General features: G+C 29.1%; 1 protein-coding gene across 2 annotated transcripts in view; it reads right to left on the minus strand.

The window, feature by feature from the left end:
- Positions 1-17,309: 17,309 nt before the first annotated feature.
- Positions 17,310-20,955, minus strand: part of LOC129963241 (sodium-coupled monocarboxylate transporter 1-like) — a 51,142-nt gene continuing 47,496 nt past the window's right edge. For both annotated transcript variants that reach the window (XM_056077592.1, XM_056077503.1), the window contains exon 16: positions 17,310-19,227. In XM_056077592.1, coding sequence (XP_055933567.1) covers positions 19,120-19,227 — 108 coding nt within the window. In that variant the 3' untranslated portion in view covers positions 17,310-19,119. The remainder of the gene's footprint in view (positions 19,228-20,955) is intronic.

The following is a 20,955-nucleotide window of genomic DNA, read 5'->3' on the forward strand; positions in this document are numbered from 1 at the left end:
GATTTCTGTTACATTTTCTTCTTTAAATCTTTATTGTTGCAATCTGATTCTTTTAGACATCAATGCAATTTAACTTTTTATTACAACTTATTTCTTTGCAAAGTTCTGTAAATAAATAACTCTAAAGTATGATGTAATTGGATGGTACATAACCAGATTTGATTTTTTTTTCTTTGTTACTAAGAGATAGCAATTTTGTAATTTAAAATCTGCTATTAAAGTCTGATTTGTGAATACTAACTTTTTTAAACATGTTTTTTTAACTGAAAAATTGCACAGTAATTAAATCTGAATTAGTATTTTAAACAACTGTATGAGTATTAAATGATTCTTTAATCCTGAGTGCTAACTGAATTAAAAACATTGCTTCTTGCATTTTCATACATTATAGATTTTCCCCTTATTTTGCACTATTTGACATTATTTTTATGTACATATTTGTTAGCTTTGCACAACATTCCTTATCTCTTAGTTTCAGTATAAGCTTCTTAGACCTGTGTGATAGTTAGTAATGATTTTAATTGTATATAGTTAGCAGTTTTGAATCTTAGTTCAGATTATTTATGAGGATTATATTTTTGTATGCTTTTTGTGAGTGTCAAGTCTTTTCAGACAGTGCTTCTCAATTATTAGATTGAAAATGGGTTGTCTATCACTGAAAGAAACTAAGATCTGAGTAATTGTTTGTTATATTGAAAGGCTTATTTATTGTGCGATTTCTTTTTATATGTTAGTGAATAGATTGTAACTTCTGCATTTCTTTGAAAGTTCTCTTTTAAAATTTTGCCAAAAATGGCACTTGCTTGAATCATTATGATATCTAATGCTTGGATGAGGTATATAAATTAGAGTTTTAATTTCATTATATAAGGCTTGTTTATTTTGTTTTATCATCTTTATTATATTTTTTCTTTTGTAGTCGGGGAATGTTTAAGAAATAGAAAGATCTGTCATTGTTTTATGCATTAAACAAATGTTTTTTTTTGTTATTTACATGTGATATTTAATATTGTGTTACAATCTGTTTAATTTAGTTTTTGAGTATCTTAATATTTTAATATATTATTTCTAATAAAAGAATGAAGATTTTGAGAAGAGTAGTCAGGGAAGTATTGTGATTGATTTTATCATCAGCAAATTAAATTTGATAATATATAATATTTGTTCACCTTCATAGTTAGTTCTTTATGTTGCATATATTACAGTTTTCCCCTTTTTATGAGAGACTATGTGCTTAGAAATTGAAATTGTACTCAATTTATTCAATAAATGAATCACCAGTGGTTGATGGAAATTATATCACAAATTATATTTCACAGCCATTTATTTTGGAATTTCTGTAAAGCTTCATAGTTGAAAAATTCACTGAATATAATTGAGTAATAAAGTATACCAGATTCATTTACATTTTTGTGTTTATTTCTCGACAAACTTGTAATGTGTTCTGCATACTTGTTAATTTTTGAGGAAGTGAAAAAAAATTGCTCAATTTGTGTTCATATGTAAAAGTATTCTTGTTGCACATATGTGTGATATGTTATAAATTGTTTTAGTTTTCAGTTTATCTATTATATCTATAAGTTATTATATTTATTGATTTTTTTCATGTGCATTTAAATTATGTATTTTGTTATTTGTTGAATTTATTGAAAGGATGACAATGTTTGAGAAGCACTGTCATAACTTTAGTGTTTCAAAAGAATTCTGTGATCTCTGATGCAGTATAAAATCGTACTTTTACCATCTGCAGTTAACTTATGGTATAGAATCCTATTGTTGGATACGTATATATTTCTTAATGCAGGTTTACTTTATAGGATAGTAACGGAAGCAAGTTGTCAGTAGATTTATTCTAGTTTTCAACATATTTCATGATAAAATTATGGAACTGTTAATTCACTGTATGATGTAAAACAAATATATAAATTTCTGTGATTTCACTGATGTTCACATCAAATGGTGGAAATAAGTAGATAATGATATAGTAAAAACTTACTTTGCCATTATATTCTTCTCTAAAATTAGGATAAGTACTATAAATATGTCCTGTCTTAACAAAATTTATGTTAAGATAAGACATAGTTAAATCATTTGAAATTATCAACTATCTCAGTTACTATCCTAATCACCTGCTCACTAACTAATATGCCAAAGATTTTGATTTAAAAATCACTGTTAAAACAGTTTGTTTTTTGTGGTATTGAAGAAATACGGTTGGAAATAGTTAGAGATTTCTTACAATTTCTATTAAAAATTTTCATATCTTCTCTTTAAACAAAACAGTTTAGCAGTCTTAAAAAATGTGATTTTTTATTTCCTTTTAAAATATTGTGATAAAGAGTATTTATTCAATTTCTTATTTTTCTGTAATAATAAAACTATACACATTTTCTGAATAGTAAATTTTTGAATGACCACTTTTAATATAGCCAAAATTTTTTATCTGATTAGAAATTAATAGATTGTTCATCACAGGTTATTTTTTTAAAGTAGCTTAGATTTTTAGGTATACCATTACCCCTCAAGATCTGAGTTATTTAATTTTTGAAATTGTTTCAGTGCAATGAATATTTAATTATCAATTGCTGATTTTTAAGAAATATGAGCTTTTTGAGTTACTTTTATTGCATCTATTCCTCAAATGAACAAAAAATTCATAAATTGTGAATCCGTTATCTTTCTGTTCTTAAATTAGTTTCATTTTTGTGTTAAAGCAATTTAAGAAATCCCCCCAAAAATCGTTTTAAAAGTATAATATAAGTGAAAAGATTTGCAATTTCTATTATTTTTCTTCATTTCCAAATTTTGTTCATTACAACATTTTTTAAATATTTTTATTTACTTCTTTTTTATTATTTTTTAATCTGTACTTAAGATGAAGTATTTTTATAGCTAATTCATATGGTAGTTGAAGAAGAAAAGTTAATTAAATCAATTTATCAGTATTATATAACTTATTATTAAAGAACATAGAAGTTAGAGTAAGGATTTTTTCTGTAATGGAAATGATTTAATGCTTAAAATATGATAAAAAAATTGTGTACTATTTTCACAATATATTATTTGACAATTTATGATATTTATGAAGGAATTTATCATGATGAAAAAGTTTAGAAAATGTATGTTATATATGTTACGGTGTAAATTTTTAAAAATGAAACTTTCAAAAATGTATGGTTATTGTCATTTAAGAAAAAAAGGATCTAGAAAGGAAAAGTTAATCTCATTTTTTTAAAAGGTTTTTTGTATGAAATACTTCAACTTTTTGGTATTTAATTTTTTTCCCCCATGTGCACTTTGATATTACTGACCTTTACATATAGATTTAAGTAATGCATTTCTTGTGTTGCTTAGTATTTTTCATATTCTTTTTCTTAAAAAATAAAAATTTATAAAAGAGTAACATAATAGCAAATTAAGTATTTAGGCAATATAAAAAAAATATTCATAATTGACTAGCATTTTTGTAATTTAAATGTCATATTAGTTGCATTTAACTTCCTTAAAATATTCTCATATTAAAAAACAATTTCATTGTTTCAATATCTTACTTAAAAAATTATTAAATTATAATAAAAGTTTATTTTGACCAATAAATATAAATTTTTGCCTTTTGAGTTTTTCAAATATTTTTAATGCTTTTCCCTCTTTGCTTTTTTAAAATAGAATATGTGAAATCGAATTTTAAAGACAATTAGAATATAATAGAAATGCTGAATAGTTCTATATTCTTCTTCTTTTATTATTTTTATTTTTGGAGTGTGTAAATTCCATGAATCAAACATTATTGAATCCTATAAAATATAGCATATTCATTCTAATGAATTCATTTTTTTAAAACTCTTGCATTAAATTTAAGCCAGATGTTATGTTTCATATTTTTGTTTGAATTTTAATAATTTGTTAATTAAAATAATTGGTACTAAAATTAAAAATATATTATAAATGGTTTTCTCCCGTTTTGGAATAAAATTTTATATAAAAAGCAGCTTAATTTTTATGTATAAATGTCGCTATTTGCATTTCCTTCCTGAACATTTCTTATCTGTTTTTTCCCTTCCATTTGTGTTAAAGTATTTGAATAATTTTAGAATTACAAATGTCTCTCCAAGCAATAATTTACTTCACTCTCTTGTACGAAATATTATAGAGAAGTTTGCAGCATTTATGATTTTATTGTCTATTGGATTCACAGATCCTAATGCTTTGTTGTAATCTTTGATATCTAATTAAGTTTTTATTTGGTTACAGCTTACTTTAATATCCTTGTTCAAAAAAATGATAGTTATAAATAATAGTGAGATCTAACAATGATTCCGAAGAATATTTATCTGGTTTAAAAAAGTTTCTAGGCTGACTCTCGTATTATTGAATTAATGTCAGTACTTAATATGCAACCAAAAATTAAGTAAAATATTAATTCATTTTCTAATTTTGTTTTTAAAAGCATGGAAAAGTTTATTCTTTTTTCTTGTAGAAAATTTTGAATAGTTATAGTTTTTAAATTGAATTATTTCAAATGGAAGCTTTAGTGAGATTTCAGGAGTTTAGTCTTTACAAAATTTTAAATTGTAAAAATTTTATATGAATTTAAAAAAATGACTCGATAAGTTTATGAAAGTTTTTATTAAGTTTAAGAAAAACAAATTTGAGAAAATAATTCAATTTTAAAAAAAATGGAAGGTTTGTAATTCTTAAATCTAATTTCTGATTTCGAGTATATTAAATTTTAAACTTTACTGGTTAAATCATTAAGTATTTTATTAACATTTTTATTTTAGTATTTGAATGAGATACATTTGTGCCTGAAGAATTGAACCTGTCGTGCCTTTTTGAATGGTGGTTATATATATTTTTTTGAATTTCTTGCAATTTTTTTATGATCAGTTTTAATTAAATATTGCATCACTGATAAATAGTCATAAATCTATAGCATATTGAAAAGGTATTGTATGAAAACAAAAATGTCTTTAAAATCTTGTAATAATGTTGATAATTCTGCAGATACGTCCCAGTAAGTAAATATTGAAACGTTTTCAGATAAATTAATTCAAGTTTGAATTACATTACCTTTTGTATTATTAATTTGTCATGCATAATGTGTATGTCTGTGTTTCGTTTTATCGCTTGATATGAGAAAAAAAAAAAAATCCAAACATTTTCCCTCCTATTTATCTATTATGGCAATCTACAAGAATTAAACTTTTTTTTACTCTTTATAAAAAAAAAAGCAAAGTCTTTTCTTAATTCTTATAATTCTTCTTCTTCTTTTTTTTTTACCTGAAAAGAATATATTCATCATTTTAGGCAATTTAGAGATTTGTTTCAAAGATTATTACAAATTTTTAGAGTTGATTATGGATTATGAGTATAGTTGAACTGAGCTGTACTGAAAGTATTGTCCCAAAATTAAATTGTGCAGCTAAATATTGTCTGCTAGTCATCATCTATTTTTTTCATTTTTTATTTATATTGTTATTCTTGTGTTTTAAAATCGATGGGTCTTTTTTTAATGTTATTTTTATAACTATAATTTTTAAATTGCAATTTCAATATCTTATTTAATTTTCTAAAAGTATTCTATTTTTTGATAAATTATTTTTTTGTCGTGTATCAGGATGCATTTTTTAAATAAATTTGATTATAGTTTCATATGTGTATTCATATGCTAGTTTTGAAAATAATAGACTTTTATAATTATTTTAAGCAAAGCTCTTAAAAACGGAGTTCTGAATGTATATAAAAGATTCTGGGACAGATTATTGAAATAAAAGAATAAAGATTATAAATCAAGATTGAATTCTGAATCTTTTGTATTTGCTGTGTGAAGAATCTGCACAAGTATTTGATATTTGAGTTGCTATATATAGAAATAAATGATACATTAAATTTGTCTTCAAATTAAATGATTTGTTTCTTTTAAATATGTTTCCTTATTGCTTAAAGAAATAAATTATCTTTTGTACGGTGTTTTTAATTTAAAAAAATCATTTATTTATTTCTGGATATTCTTCATTTTGCAGTATTGTTACATCGGTTATTAATGACAGTTATAGAATCATAAATGGATTCATTCATTCATGGGCCTGTATTTTGAGCCTATATTTTTTATACAAAAGAGTTCTGTTTTTCCATACTGAATAATACACATTATTTTCAGATATATTTAAAATAACTATGTGAATTGAAGTTGTGAAAAATTTTTAATATACTGTTTTAGAAATTTACAGTTTTAAACCATAACTAATTTTTCTGCAAACTAATAACTAATAGAATCATATTCTAGTTTTGTTGGTTTTATATTGATTAACTGAGTTTTTACTAAATTTTTTATACATTGTTTTGTAGAAAGCCCAAAAATTTTGGCATTTATATATTTGAAGATAAAAAAAAGGATTAATATAAGTCATTATATAGCTTATCATTGTTTTTAACATGTAATTGTTTTAACTTCTGTCTAACTTCATAGATGTTGAAAAACAGATACAGATTGAGATATATTTATCTGTATACCTATAACGTATATATTCATTATCATTCCCCCCCCCATTCAAATATTAAGTGAAACCATTTGAAAAGATATCTTTTGTTAAAATTTATATTTTTCTTTTTATGAATTTCAAGTTTTTAGTTTCATGCATTTAGCACTAGTAGTTATATAGTTTAGTAAGTAGATGGTAAGTTTTAAAATACAATATATATTTGGAATTTTAATATTTACAATCTACTTCAGTGTAGGCCATATTAGTTGTGGTTTAATTAATTCTTGAATGTTATAGTGATATTTTTATGTGTATATTTATGTACTTATAATACCAGCAAAAAACATATTACAAAAATTATTTCAACAAAACTCTTCAAAATACAAGAAGTTTTAGAATATATAAAAAAGTAATCATCTATCGGGACATATGAATTAATTCTTAACTATTTAAATGAAATCCCACAACACATATCATTGAAAAAATTCTTTCAAAAGATATTATCTATATAAACTGTTTTTTGTTGGTGTATTTTTAAGGTTGTAGTAATTTTTTGAAGGAGTGTTGGAGTACAAAGATAATTTTAACGTTCCTTCTTTTGTGACTGGGATTTTTTAGTATTAATACTTGTAGTGTTTGAATGCATTTGGTTTTACACTATTTTGCTGTCACATGATTTTCAAATTATGATATTTATGGTAGAGTGATTTCTTCAGTAGAGAGTTTGTGAAGTTATTCTTGTGAAATTTGTATATGTGTGCATATATAAGTCATATATGTAGGTATGTATATACATTTATTATAGATATTGTAAAAATACTTAATTATAAATTATTAATAAAGACTAAATTGTTGGTGTTAATGTTTGTTGAGTGCTTGATATGGATTTTTAGTTTTAAATTCTGAAAGGGGTAGAAGACTAGGTAACTGCCTGAGACCTCTTGTCTGAAAAGTCACAGACCAGTCAATTAAAAATAATTATAGCCTTCTTATAATACAAGTAAATTTACAAAAAAAAAATGATATTGAATATTAAGACTACAATGTGGGTGTCCATTGAATTATTTTAATTATTACGAGATAAAAGTATAAGTAATTATTTTTAGAAATATATTGGAATAGTAATTATTCATTAACTGATTATTTTTTTCTCCATAGACATAAAATAATTTTTAATGTTCTATTATTTGTTTATTGAAAAGTTCTTTCACAAGCAACATTTTATCATCAACCAAATGCTGTTACAGCATCAATAATAAAAAAAAAACTTTATAAATAAAAGATCAAACTTTATAAATATAAATATTTGTACCATTCTATTACTTTTGATATTATTCTAAAATCTATTAATCTAGGTCATAGAGGAATTGTTACTTGGAAAATATCTTTTCCAAAAATTAATAACACTCCAGAGTGTATAATAATACTAAAATTCTTAACAGAAACCTCTGAATTAGAGACATACTAAACTCAAGGATTGATAAAATCCATAGTAACAAAGTTGACCTTGGAAAATCAGGTTAAATAAATTCTAGCTTATAAATTAATAATTAAATGACCCACTGTTATATTTGTTGTTAATCAAATCTTCCATAATAACAAAAATGCATATGTTTGTTACTTCTAACTAATAATTACAGTTAATTTTTTTAAAATTTTATTTTATTTTTAAATAATTAAAAAATTGAAACATATTTTCAAAGTTATTAAAATAAAAAAATCATTAACATGTTGATTAACTTTAAAATTGTGCTGAATTGGGATATTAAATTTACCATTTATTAAAATAGGAGCTTCATGATCTAAAGGGAACTAAAGCTAACTACAGTAATTTTTAGAAAAAAAGAAAACAAAAATCCTTCGATTTTGAAATTTTTTTGCAGTTCCTTGATTATAACTATTTTTTTTTAACTTTTTAACTGTTTATTCATAATATACTTAAAACATTAATCAGTTTTGTTAATTTTAGCATATATATATTTTTTCTTTTTCAAAATTTGTTGGTTATTGCAACTTACTTTTATATGGGGCAAGTTGTAAAATTAAAAACCATATTAATTTTTTTCCCTGTTCCATACATTTATTAAAGTATATAAGATATTTGATAATTATCCCTTGACATTGCGTTAATAAATGATATTTATTTAAAATAAGCACACTAAAGAGATTGAATCCATTTATAGCGTCCATTTAATCAAAAACACTCAAGAAGCTCTACCCACAAAGCAAATTAAAATACACATAAAAAAGCAAAGAAAAAAAATACCAAGTGGTTTACAGTAAAATAAAGATAAAATAATTTAAACAATCAACATAAATGTCTGCGTCAGAATTGCAGAGAACTCAGGCAAAAGACTATTTCCTGTCGCACATATTTCATATCCACATTTTGCAAATTTATTATTGAACCCATTCTCCTTCATGAGAATTGCAAGGCTCGGTGGCCTTTTTGTAGTGTCTTGGCTTCAGGGCCGTTGCGCTTATGGTTCAAACGCGCCTTCGCCGAAGAACAGCCGTGTAGCGTATCTGATGTGCGCAAATCTATCGCGGTTGAACATCCTCATTCTAATGTGGCATGGAACGGAGAGAAAGAGTGCTGCAATATCTTGATCCAGACCGATCAAATAAGACAGTAGCGTAGCTGAATTATTTTTTTATTTACAGCCTTATATATGTACAAAAAAAAAAAAAAAAGCAACTTGTTCTCTTCGAACAATATTTACAAAAATCACATAACGGTTGAATCACGAAATGCTTCTTCGATCAAATCGGAGAATAAGTCACCAAAAAAAAAAAAAAAAAACGTTAACAGGCTGTTAGTTCTAAACGGCTATTTCTGAGGCGTTGCGCTTATGGTTCAAACTCGCCTTCGCCGAAGAACAGCGTATAAGCGTTCAGAATTTGCATGTTATTTCAAAAATTTTCACTTTTTTTTTTTTGTTTTCACTTTTAGATTCCTCCTCCCCCTCTTAATCTTTTTATCATTTGTTCTTGCTTTCATTTCTTATTGCATCATTTTCTTTTTTCAGTTGCTTCTTGTCAGGAGGTAAGATAGGATTTTTTTATTTGTTTATTTGTACATTTAAAAAAGTTAAGTCAGCTTTTATTAGACCTTTTTCAGAAGTGAATATTTAGGAAAAGAACTGATTGATCTTAGAAAGTGTATCCTAAGATTTAAAGCATAAAGTCTAACTACATGAATCGAACAAAAAATGAAGATTAATCTCGCAAATTGTTCCATCGCTTAGTTTCGGACATTTTTTTTTTTATTAATTCATAAAAAAATATTGTGATTAGCAAAGAAAAAATTGAAGCAGCGATTTAAAACTTAGTGCCTGGCCAAAAAAAGTAAAAAAAAAATTTTTTTTTAAGATCATCTAACTTGTCTTAAATTAAAATTTACGAACTATTTTTCTCTTTACTAGCTATACGTACGTGCTCAGAACATTTCATACTCGTTTCGCCTTGGCACTGACGTAATAGGGCCCATCATAAGAATCATATTTTGCAAAAATTCTGACTAAAAAGTTTAAAAACCTTCACGCAACGTGCATGTTAAAACTTATTACTTTCTCTCCCACATTGTATAAGCTGGAAAATACTTAATTCCGGATTTAGTTCTGAATTTATTATCCGAACGCGCACACAAAATGCGTTCCGAATATATATATATGCAAATGGCATTGAGGTTTTTATTTATGAGATACCATGATATATCTGTAAACTTCGTCAAATTGTCATGAATATAACGCATTGTTAAGAACGTACATTTTTATTCTTGTCCAAAATAGTAAATGCAGTATCCTCCGGAGTATTCAGTTCGCGACTATCTGGCCTAGTTTTCTTAATCGTAATTAATTGAAGAAGGCAAGGCATTATTGCATTTTCAATATTGCCAAGGTATTGGAAAAAGGGCATCTGCTACGATCGTCCCACGTTTCAAAATACAAATTGTGACAAATACATCGTGTGCAAAATACATGTTGTGACAGGAAAAGAGCAGCGTTCTGCTCGTAGTTCATTGTTTAATCATTGTTGTGTAACGGATCTCAAATGGTGCCACTGTTCCTGATTATAACTGCACAATACGTTCAAGATTCTTAAATTGTTCTTGGGGTATGCTTTATGTTTTTTTAAATTTACCACAGTGAAGTGTACAGAATTCATGTTAAAATGTGAACAGTTTATATCCTCATACTTTATCTCTAATAAATTCTTGAACAGCAGTATATAAACATATATAAACTACCAGTACAGAGCTTTCTATTTTAACTCGACACATTATCGGCAATTTCTTCTACGATTCACTGAACCATGGTCGAGTTCACAATCTAAGTGCCTTGAGATAAATGGACGGCTTAGTAAATACGAAGTAAAAATTACGTAGTAATATAGTGAGTTTTGGTATAAAATCTTTGTTTTCTGGTATTGGCGGGCAAAGAAATGAGTTCATAGAATTCTGGCTTAACCGGCTTTTTTACTATCCGGCCTGTCTTTCCGCCATATTAGGCCGGATACTCAGGGGTATATTGTAAATGAATTTTGATTTTTTTCCGCATTTCTTCCCACGGGACATCCTAATAATTTTTCCGAAGATTTTTCTAACAGAATTGAAGATTTCAAAGCATGAAGTAAAAGCCCTGAAATTTTCCCTTGATAAACATGAAAAAAAAAAAACTTCTTTTAAATCTTGCTTTAAATATAAGAATGAGATAGCACCGAGCAAGCCATTTTGTGGTTATTCTTTTTATTAACAAATTCCTACAACTAAAAGTAGAGTTTGCCACTTTTTTGGTCTTCAATTGAAAAGTAGCATTTTTTTTTTTTTTTTTTCAGTTTACATGTTAGAATTTTTGAAATTCAACTGTCATTGAAAACTAGCTATATAACTTAATGAGCAGTTTAACTCTTTCTGGGCGATATTTTTTCACATTTTAACACTTTTGTAAATATTCCTATATGAGATTATTAAGTAGAGGGCCGGGTTAGCAAAATCGGCAAAATTGCCTGCTTGGCAGTGCCTGAGGGCCCTAAATATTTTGGTGGTTAATGCAATTTCGTATTTCCATTTGATTTATAAGGATCATGCACTCGAAAATCAAAATGTGCTCAAGGTGAAATAAAAAAAAAAAATCTTAAGTTGTAGAACATTATGTTGACGATTTTTTAATGTATTCAGTTTCGCTTACAAATCAATGTGGTCCAATTTTTTTTGGTTGGTGAATTGAATCGCAAGTCGAGAGCTCTGCTAAAATTCATATTTTAGTATTTAGAATATATTAACAAGGTTTCTATTTTTTAACCATTTAGCTTAAAATTATTTTGGTTTTAAAATATAGTAATGACTAAAACTGTGGAAGTCTTTTGGGAAAAAAAACCGAACTTATTTTTGAAGCTTGATGGATTGTAACAGCAATTTTGTTGAGAAAAATACCATCAAGTTATAAATCATTTTTAAGATAATTTGATAAAGAATTTAATAAAATAATTTTTATAATGGATATTGTCGTTGAAACTGTAACTATAACGAAGAAAATGAAACCTAATAATAATTTTATATGCAAAATTTTTCAGTTAGGACAATTACTTAACTAGTAATGCAAGTAACTAGATATATTGAAATCTGCATCTAAGACACACATCAGATCTGCATCAAATTAGATCCGCTTCTAAATAGAACTGCATCTAATTAGGCCTGCTTCAGATCTACATTCGATTAGAGACATCTATATAGATCTGTATCAGGTGTGCATCTAATTTAATTAGATCTAAATCTTAATAGATATTTAAAAAAAAAAAAAGGTCTGCATCTAATTAGATCTATATCTAAATAGATCTGCATCTAATTCGAACTGCATGCAACTCCATCTAGTTAGATCGGTAATTTGCTCCGCATTGGATCTGCATCTTATTAGATCCACATCTAAATAGAACTGCATCTAATTAAGCCTGTAGCAACTCTGCATCTTATTAGACCTGTATGAGGTCTGTATGTACTAAGGCCCATATCGAAATAAATCTGCATCAGTTGTGCATCTAATTAGGCCGGCATCAGATCTGTATCTAAAAACGACCGTCTCTAAATAGATCTGCATCTAATTAGAAATGAATCTGGTCTGCATCTTATTAGGAACGCATCAGACCTGCAACTAATTAGACCCGTACCTAATCAGATCTGAATAAGGTCTGCATCTGATTAGGCCCGAATCAGACCTGTATCTAATTAGAACTGCCTGTAACTAGATCTGATTAGATCTGCATCTAAGTAGATCCGCATCTAAATGGAACTGCATCTAATTAGGCCGACATCAGATCTACATCTAATTAGATCAATATGGAAATCTGCATCAGGTCTGCATCTGATTAGACCAGAATCAGACCTGCATCTAATTAAGCGAATATCAGGTCTGCATCTAAATAGAACTTCATCTAATTAGGCAAGCATCTAAATAGATCTGCATCTAATTAAATCTGAATCAGGTCTGCATCTGCAGGTATTAGACGCATTAAAACTGAATCTAATTAGATGTGGACCTGATAACTGGATCTAATTAGATGCAGGCGTAATTAGATGCAGGCGTAATTAGATGCAGTTCTATTTAGACGCGGATCTAATTAGATGCATATTTTATGTGGCCTAAAAGGATGCAGATCTAATTAGATCCGTTTCTAAATAGAACTGCATCTAATTAGGCCTGCTTCAGATCTACATTTGATTAGATACAAATCTAAATTGATCTGTATCAGGTGTGCATCTAATACGAATTGCATCAAATTACGACCGCATATAATTTGATCTGAATCAGGCCTATATCTAATTAGGCTCGCATCAAACCTGTATCTGATTAGAACTGCATGTAATTACATCTAATTAGATCTGCATCTAACTAGCTCCGCATCGGATCTGCATTTAATTAGATCCTCATCTAAATAGATCTGCATCTTATTAGGCCTGTAGCCGTCCATCATCATAACCAATGACGCCGCCTCTAAATAGATCTGCATCTAATTAGATCTGAATCAGGTCTACATCAAATCAAGCTCTCATCAGACTTGCATCTAAATAGAACTGTATCTAATTAGATCTGAATCAGACCTGTATCTTATTAGGCCGGCATTAGAACTGCATCTAATTAATCTGAGTCTATTTAGAATTGCAAGTAACTAGATATATTCAAATTTGCACCTAATAAGGCCCGCATCAGATCTCATCTAATTAGATCCGCATCTGAATAGCACTGAGTCTAATTAGGCCCGAACCTAATCAGATCTGCATCTTATTAGATCCGCATCTAAATAGAACTGCATCTAATTAAGCCCGCATCCAAAAGATCTGCATCTAATTATATCAGAATCAGGTCCGCATTTTAATTGTCCCGCATAGAACTGCATCTATTTAGACCTGCAAGTTGAAATCTGCAACTGCAACAGATCTGCATCAAATTAAATCCGCTTCAAAATAGAACTGCATCTAATGAGGCCTTCTTCAGTTCTGCATTTGATTAGATCCATATCTAAAAAGATCTGTATCAGGTGTGCATCTAATTAGGACCACATCTAATTAGATCTGAATCAGGTCTATATCTCATTAGGGCTGCATCTGAAATGCACGTAAATATATCACATTTAATTTTTATCTAATTAGGATCACATCATATTTGCATTAATTAGATCCGCATCTAATTAGAACTGAATATAATTAGGCCTGCATGAAGTTTTCATCTAAATAGACCTGCCTCAATTCTGTATTTAATTAGGCCGGCATTAAGTCTGCATCAAAATAGAGCTGCATCAAATCAGCATTTAATTAGATCTAAATCTAAATAGATATTCAAAAAGGTCTGCATCTAATTAGATCCATATCTAAATAGATCTGCATCAGGTCTGCATCAAATTAGATTCGCATGTAACTAGATGCATTTAGATCTACATCTACTTAGGTCGGCATCAGGCATGCATCTAATTAGATCTGATCTAATTTGAGCTGCATGTAACCATCTAATTAGATCTGCATCTATTTTGCTCCGCTACGGATCCGCATCTAATTTGCTTCGCATCGGATCTGCATCTAATTAGGCCTGTAGCAGGTCTGCATCTTATTAGGCATGTATGAGGTCTGCCTCTAATAATATCCATATCGAAATAAATCTGCATCAGATGTGCATCTAATTAGATACTCTTGAGACCTGCATCTAATTAGGCCGGCAATCGATATGCATCTAATAACGCCCGCCTCTAAATAGATCTGCATCTAATTAGAACTGAATCAGGTCTGCATCTTATTGGGCCCGCATCAGGCCTGCATCTAAATAAAACTGCATCTGATTAGGCATGTATCTAATCAGATCTAAATCAGGTTTGCATTTAATTTGATCCTCATATAAATAGAACAGCATCTAATTAGATCTGAATCAGGTCAACATCTGATTAGGCCCGAATCAGACCTGCATTTAATTAGAACTGCCTGTAACTAGATCGAATTAGATCAGCATCTAATTAGGCCCGCATCAGATCTGAATCTAAGTAGAACCGCATCTAATTAGGCTGCCATTAGTTCTATATCTAATTAGATTCATATCGAAATCTACATCAGGTCGACATCTGATTAGGCCAGCATCAGACCTGCATCTAATTAAGCGCGCATCATGTCTGCATCTAAATAGAACTGCATCTAATTAGGCCCGCATTAGAACTGCATCTAATTATTCTGAGTCTATTTGGAACTGAAAGTAACTAGATATATTCAAATCTGCATCTAGTAAGACCCGCATCAGATATCATTTAATTAGACCCGCATCTGAATAGCACTGTATCTAATTAGGCCCGAACCTAATCAGATCTGCATCTGATTAGATCCGCATCTGAATAATACTGCATCTGATTAGATCTGAATCAGGTCTGCATCTGACTAGACCCGAATCAGACCTGCATCTTATTAGATATGCATCTAATTAGAACTGCATGTAACTTGATCTAATTAGATCTGCATCTTTTTAGTCCCGCATAAGATCTGCATCTAGTTAGATCCGCATCTAAATAGAATTGCATCTAATTGGGCCTGCATCTAGTCTTTATCAAATTAGACCACCATCAGATCCACATCTAATTAGATCCATATCTAAATCTGCATCATGTCTGCATTTAATTAGATTGAACCAGTCTCCATCTAATTAGGCCAGCATCAGACATGCATCTAATTAAGCGGGCATCAGATCTGCCTCTAATTAGGGCCGAATATAAATAGATCTGCATCTTATTATGTCTGCATCTTATTTGGCCCGCATTAGAACTGCACCTATTTAATCTGCATCCATTTAGACCTGTATGTGACTAGATATATTCAAATCTGCATCTAATTAGATCCTCATCTAGTATTTTGGAGATCTAAGTTTTAGCTCTTAACAGTATTGAAAATCTGTTTATTTTGAAAGTGGTGCAAGTTCATCTTAGATTGAAATTATTTTTGATCGGACATATTACGGCAAAATTTTGCTCCGGTTGCTGTATGGTGAAGCAAATGTGGCCGTTTGATATCATATCTGAAATCTAGGGTTTTTCTATCTATCTCTCTTTGATAATGAAAATCGGTGGTTGTGTTTAGATAATAATGTGTTTACTTACAACACCGATTGTTCAGTCCAATGACAATGAAATAAATGTAATTGATTAGAAATTTTTGTTGTCAGGACATTCAATTATATGGAAGGATCGTGATTTTGGAGTGGTAGAACTGGTAATCCGGAAAAGAAGTTCCGTGTATATTCCACAGGATTACTATAAAGTAATACGAAATTGTCGAAAATATAATAAATGTTTAATATATGAAAATAAACGCGGATATTTATTTTCAATTCATCCTCTAGAGAAAGCGGTTTTAAAAAGAAATAAAACTACCGATAGAGAAACCGTGGATTGTTTAATTATATGCTGGATCAGATTTACAACGGATGCACCATATAAAATGTTCTGCAAAACTTCTATAGGACGAGATGCTGAAATTAAAATTATCGATTTGCCATCACAACGAGGAAGACCAAAAATTATCTTTTATGCATGAAAAAAAGATCTATTACATCTGAAAAAAGCAAGGATATGATGGATTTATTACGATATACTATATAACTCTTGTTCATCATGAACATTTTAAAATTTTGAATCCTGAATAAAATTTAATTTAATTATACCTACGTATAAATTGAAAATGTATAATTTCATTGAAATTCTTAATAAAACGGAATTGTTTTTTTGTTATATTATATTTCTACAAGAATAATCTTTGTTTTTTCACTTTTTATCAAATGAATAAATAATTATAAATTTTTGAATAGTATTTTGTTTTTATTATTAAAAAAAGACTGATGTAACTGAAATATTTCCCAATTAAATGAACGTTTACAGTATTTCATTAATTTTGAAAGTGAGGCAAGTCCATTTAATTATAATAAAACTCTTATTTTGTTAGTCAGCACTGTAAACACTATTGTATTATAAACTTACATTACCTTGTACCACAAAATACAAAAAAAAAAAAAAAAAAAAAAAAAAATAGATCTATTAATACTTACCAATATTTTTAAATTTATTGAAATGCAAACCTTTAAATATCTCGCAATAACAAATAATGGACTTGCCCCATTTTAAAAATAAACGGCTCAGTTATACCAATGCAGTAGAGAGATATAGATTTATAAGAAATTATAAATATCGAACTTTCAAGGCATTTATTTTTCTTCTATTTAAAAATTATTAAAATGTTTGCCATTTCAAGAAAACTGTAAGGAAAAATAAAGATTCGTAAGTACAAGAAAAACAAAACTTTATTATTTTTTGATGAAGAAACTCATGATACACATACATTCATACAGTGGCAGTCAAAAGTATTCGTACACTTAAATTACTAACTTCAAAAGTGAATAAAAATTGAAATTGCGCAAAAATTAATAGAAATTTTCAAAAAATCTTAATGTCTTTCAAGTTGTTGCATGAATAATTTGAATTTTTAAATTTGATCATAAAGAGCTTCTCGATAGAGTGAGAATTTGAATCTCACCACTAAACCTCTTGCTTTAAAAGTATTCGTACATCCACATTTCAAGTTGTAAAATAATAAAATTAAGACAATTTGTGCACCAAATATCGTTTGTGGGAATATATTTGGCGAGTTGTTATGTTATTCTTACTTTTACCGCGTTATCTGTTTCATTCTTATGTTTACTAGCTTCAAAACTCGCATTTTTTGTTGTTAATCATACAGGTTTAAGTTGAGATGGCCCGAAAGGAAAAAGAAACTTCTCTTGCTGAAAGAAAACTGATAATGAAACTACATAATAACTGTAACTCTTTAAGAAAGATATCACTTGCTATTTGAAGACCACGATCTACAGTGCAGAGTGTTATAGATCGACATTGCGAACGCAATATTGTTGAAAATATTCCACGAAGTGGACGCCCAAAAATACACAGCAGTAAGTACAGGCGTTTACTCGTAAGATTGATTAAGAAAAATCCAAAATTGAGTGCCCCGGCAGTTAAAGCAGAACTCCTCAAACAGGGAATTTCGATCTCGGTAAGTACTATACGCCGCACTTTTAACGAATCAGGATTCCATGGTCGAGTATCTCGAAAAAAGTTTTTTGTGTCGGAAGTTAATAGAAAGAAACGTATGTTTTTCGCCAAACAACATGTTAATAAAAATCCTGATTTCTGGAACAGGGTTATATTCTCGGATGAGAGCAGGTTTAACGTGTTTGGATCTGATGGCAGACAAATAGTGTGGCGTAAAAAGAATGCAGAGCTACAACCAAAAAATTTGAGTGCGACAGTAAAGCATGGCGGTGGTAACATTCTAGTTTGGGGGTGTATGAGCGCACATGGAGTGGGTAAATTGCACATCATTGATGGAATTATGAATCACAAAAAGTACATTGACATTCTAAAAAGTAATTTGAATTCTGGCGCTTCACAAATGGGTCTTCAAACTAACTATTACATATTTCAACAAGACAACGACCCTAAGCATACAGCTCATAATGCTAAGCTCTAGGTATTATATAACACTCCCGAAAGACTCAACACACCTCCACAATCACCAGACATGAATCCTGTTGAACATTTGTGGAGTATTTTATACGACAAAATCAAAAATCGACAAGTAAAAATAAAAATCAGCTGAAAACCGTCATATTGGAAGAATGGGCATCAATTACACCAGATATCACAAAGAAGTTAGTAGATTCAATGCCAAGTGGAATGCAAGCAATAATTAAGGCGGAGGAGTATCCTTCTAAGTATTAAAATGTGATAAATTATATAATTTTAGGGACATTTCTTAAGTGTACGAATACTTTTGACACAAAAGTTTTGATAATTAATTTCTATTTTTTATATTTTTTTTCTGTAATTGTTTTACAAAAAAACTTTTTTTGATGAAATTGCTCAAAAATAAAGGATACAAGGCCTGGTATCTGTGTTTAATGGCGTAGTATAATAAATAAAATTCTATGAAGCGATGACCTCTTCAAAATTCAGTGTACGAATACTTTTGACTGCCACTGTATACACTTTGGCATACTTTTAAAATTTTACCTTTGAACTATTTCCTCGATAAAAATATATACAATTCCACATTTAAGTATTGTTAAGATAATTTAGGGTATGATATGAATGTAATTGATGCTCTTTTGGTCAGATAAAAGTCAGAATCGCTGATGACACTGGTTGTTCTCGGATGTGTCTGCGACAAGCCCTGTAAAAATATCATATGATGTTTTCAGTTTTTAAGAAATTATTAAGCTGTTCTATATTGTAAGCTTAAATTTTCAATATTTATTTTTTGTTTTGCACATATTTTGCAAAGTGGCCAAAGAGTCTCCTTCTGATTACATGAAAGAACTGCTAAATATAATATAGTAAAGAGAAAAGAGCATCTTTAGTTGCTCCGAAGACTTGGAACATTAGAGGGAGAAGACTGCTTTCTAAGTGCTTGTTCACTTTAGCTGGGCAAAATGGAATGACTTTCAAGCCATAGGCGATCCTACCAGGAATACACACTCCTGAATAACTATCAAATATAATATAGTAATGTGAAAGGACCATCTTAAGTTGGTCCACAGACCTGGAACTTTAGAAGAAGAAGGTTGACTTCCAGATGCTTGCTCGTTTTAGCTGGTCAAAGTGGAATAACCTTCATGCCATAGGCGATTCTACCAGGAATACACACTCCAGACTAACTATCAAATATAATATAGTAATGTGAAAGGACCATCTTAAGTTGGTCCACAGACCTGGAACTTTAGAAGAAGAAGGTTGACTTCCAGATGCTTGCTCGTTTTAACTGGGCAAAGTGGAATAACCTTCATGCCATAGGCGATTCTACCAGGAATACACACTCCTGAATAACTATCAAATATAATATAGTAATGTGAAAGGACCATCTTAAGTTGGTCCACAGACCTGGAACTTTAGAAGAAGAAGGTTGACTTCCAGATGCTTGCTCGTTTTAGCTGGTCAAAGTGGAATAACCTTCATGCCATAGGCGATTCTACCAGGAATACACACTCCAGACTAACTATCAAATATAATATAGTAATGAGAAAGGACCATCTTCAGTTAGTCCAAAGACCTGGAACATTAGAAAGAGAAGGTGGACTTCCAGGTGCTTGCTCGTTTTAACTGGGCAAAGTGGAATAACTTCAGGCTTTGAGTGATCGTACCATGAATATACACTCCTGATTAATTTCACTCGTTTTTCCCGAGAATTCACCGCCGTCACGATGAGGAAGCGGAGTAGGAATTCAATGGCGATTTTGCAAATTCTTTTCAGAATGTCATTGTGGTAAAGCTGATTAGGCATTCCATTCTTGATTGTTCGGGTTTTATCGAAGACCACATTTTAAAGGACCCTATTTTATTCATCGACTTTTTGAATTCATGAATATTGTTTATAAAAGCTAGAATAGTTACAAGAATGAATAAATCATTAAAATTTTTATTATGGAATAGATGTCTTTTTAATTTTTTTTAGTACAATAGATGTCGTAACTAATGCAGGAATAGCGATTTCACATTCAACTAGCCGTATTTGGAGAACAGCTTGTTCACCAAGATTATTTTTTAGGCAGTAAAACGATTAATATAGAATGCATTTCTTTATAAAAAAATTTAACGTGTTATTTGGTATAATGAATGGATGAATTTTATTGAATCAGATTTCTACAAATTATTGGGGTGCAAATTAAAAAAAATGCATATACTGCTACGAAATAAAAACAAAAGTGAAAATTCAATTTTTTAAAGTAATGTGCAAAGAAAGCAATTTTTTAATCTTTCTTACAACGTTGGCGAAAACATGCGATTAAGTGTCCCGATGGATGAGTTTGAATTTCATCATAACATTGTTTTAGATTGAAACCAAAATAAAAAAAAAATATGGAAATTAAATTGTTATCATTTAAAGCAAATTTTTTGAATTTTA

Source organism: Argiope bruennichi, chromosome 1, assembly GCF_947563725.1.
Source record: "Argiope bruennichi chromosome 1, qqArgBrue1.1, whole genome shotgun sequence".
NCBI lineage: Eukaryota > Metazoa > Arthropoda > Arachnida > Araneae > Araneidae > Argiope > Argiope bruennichi.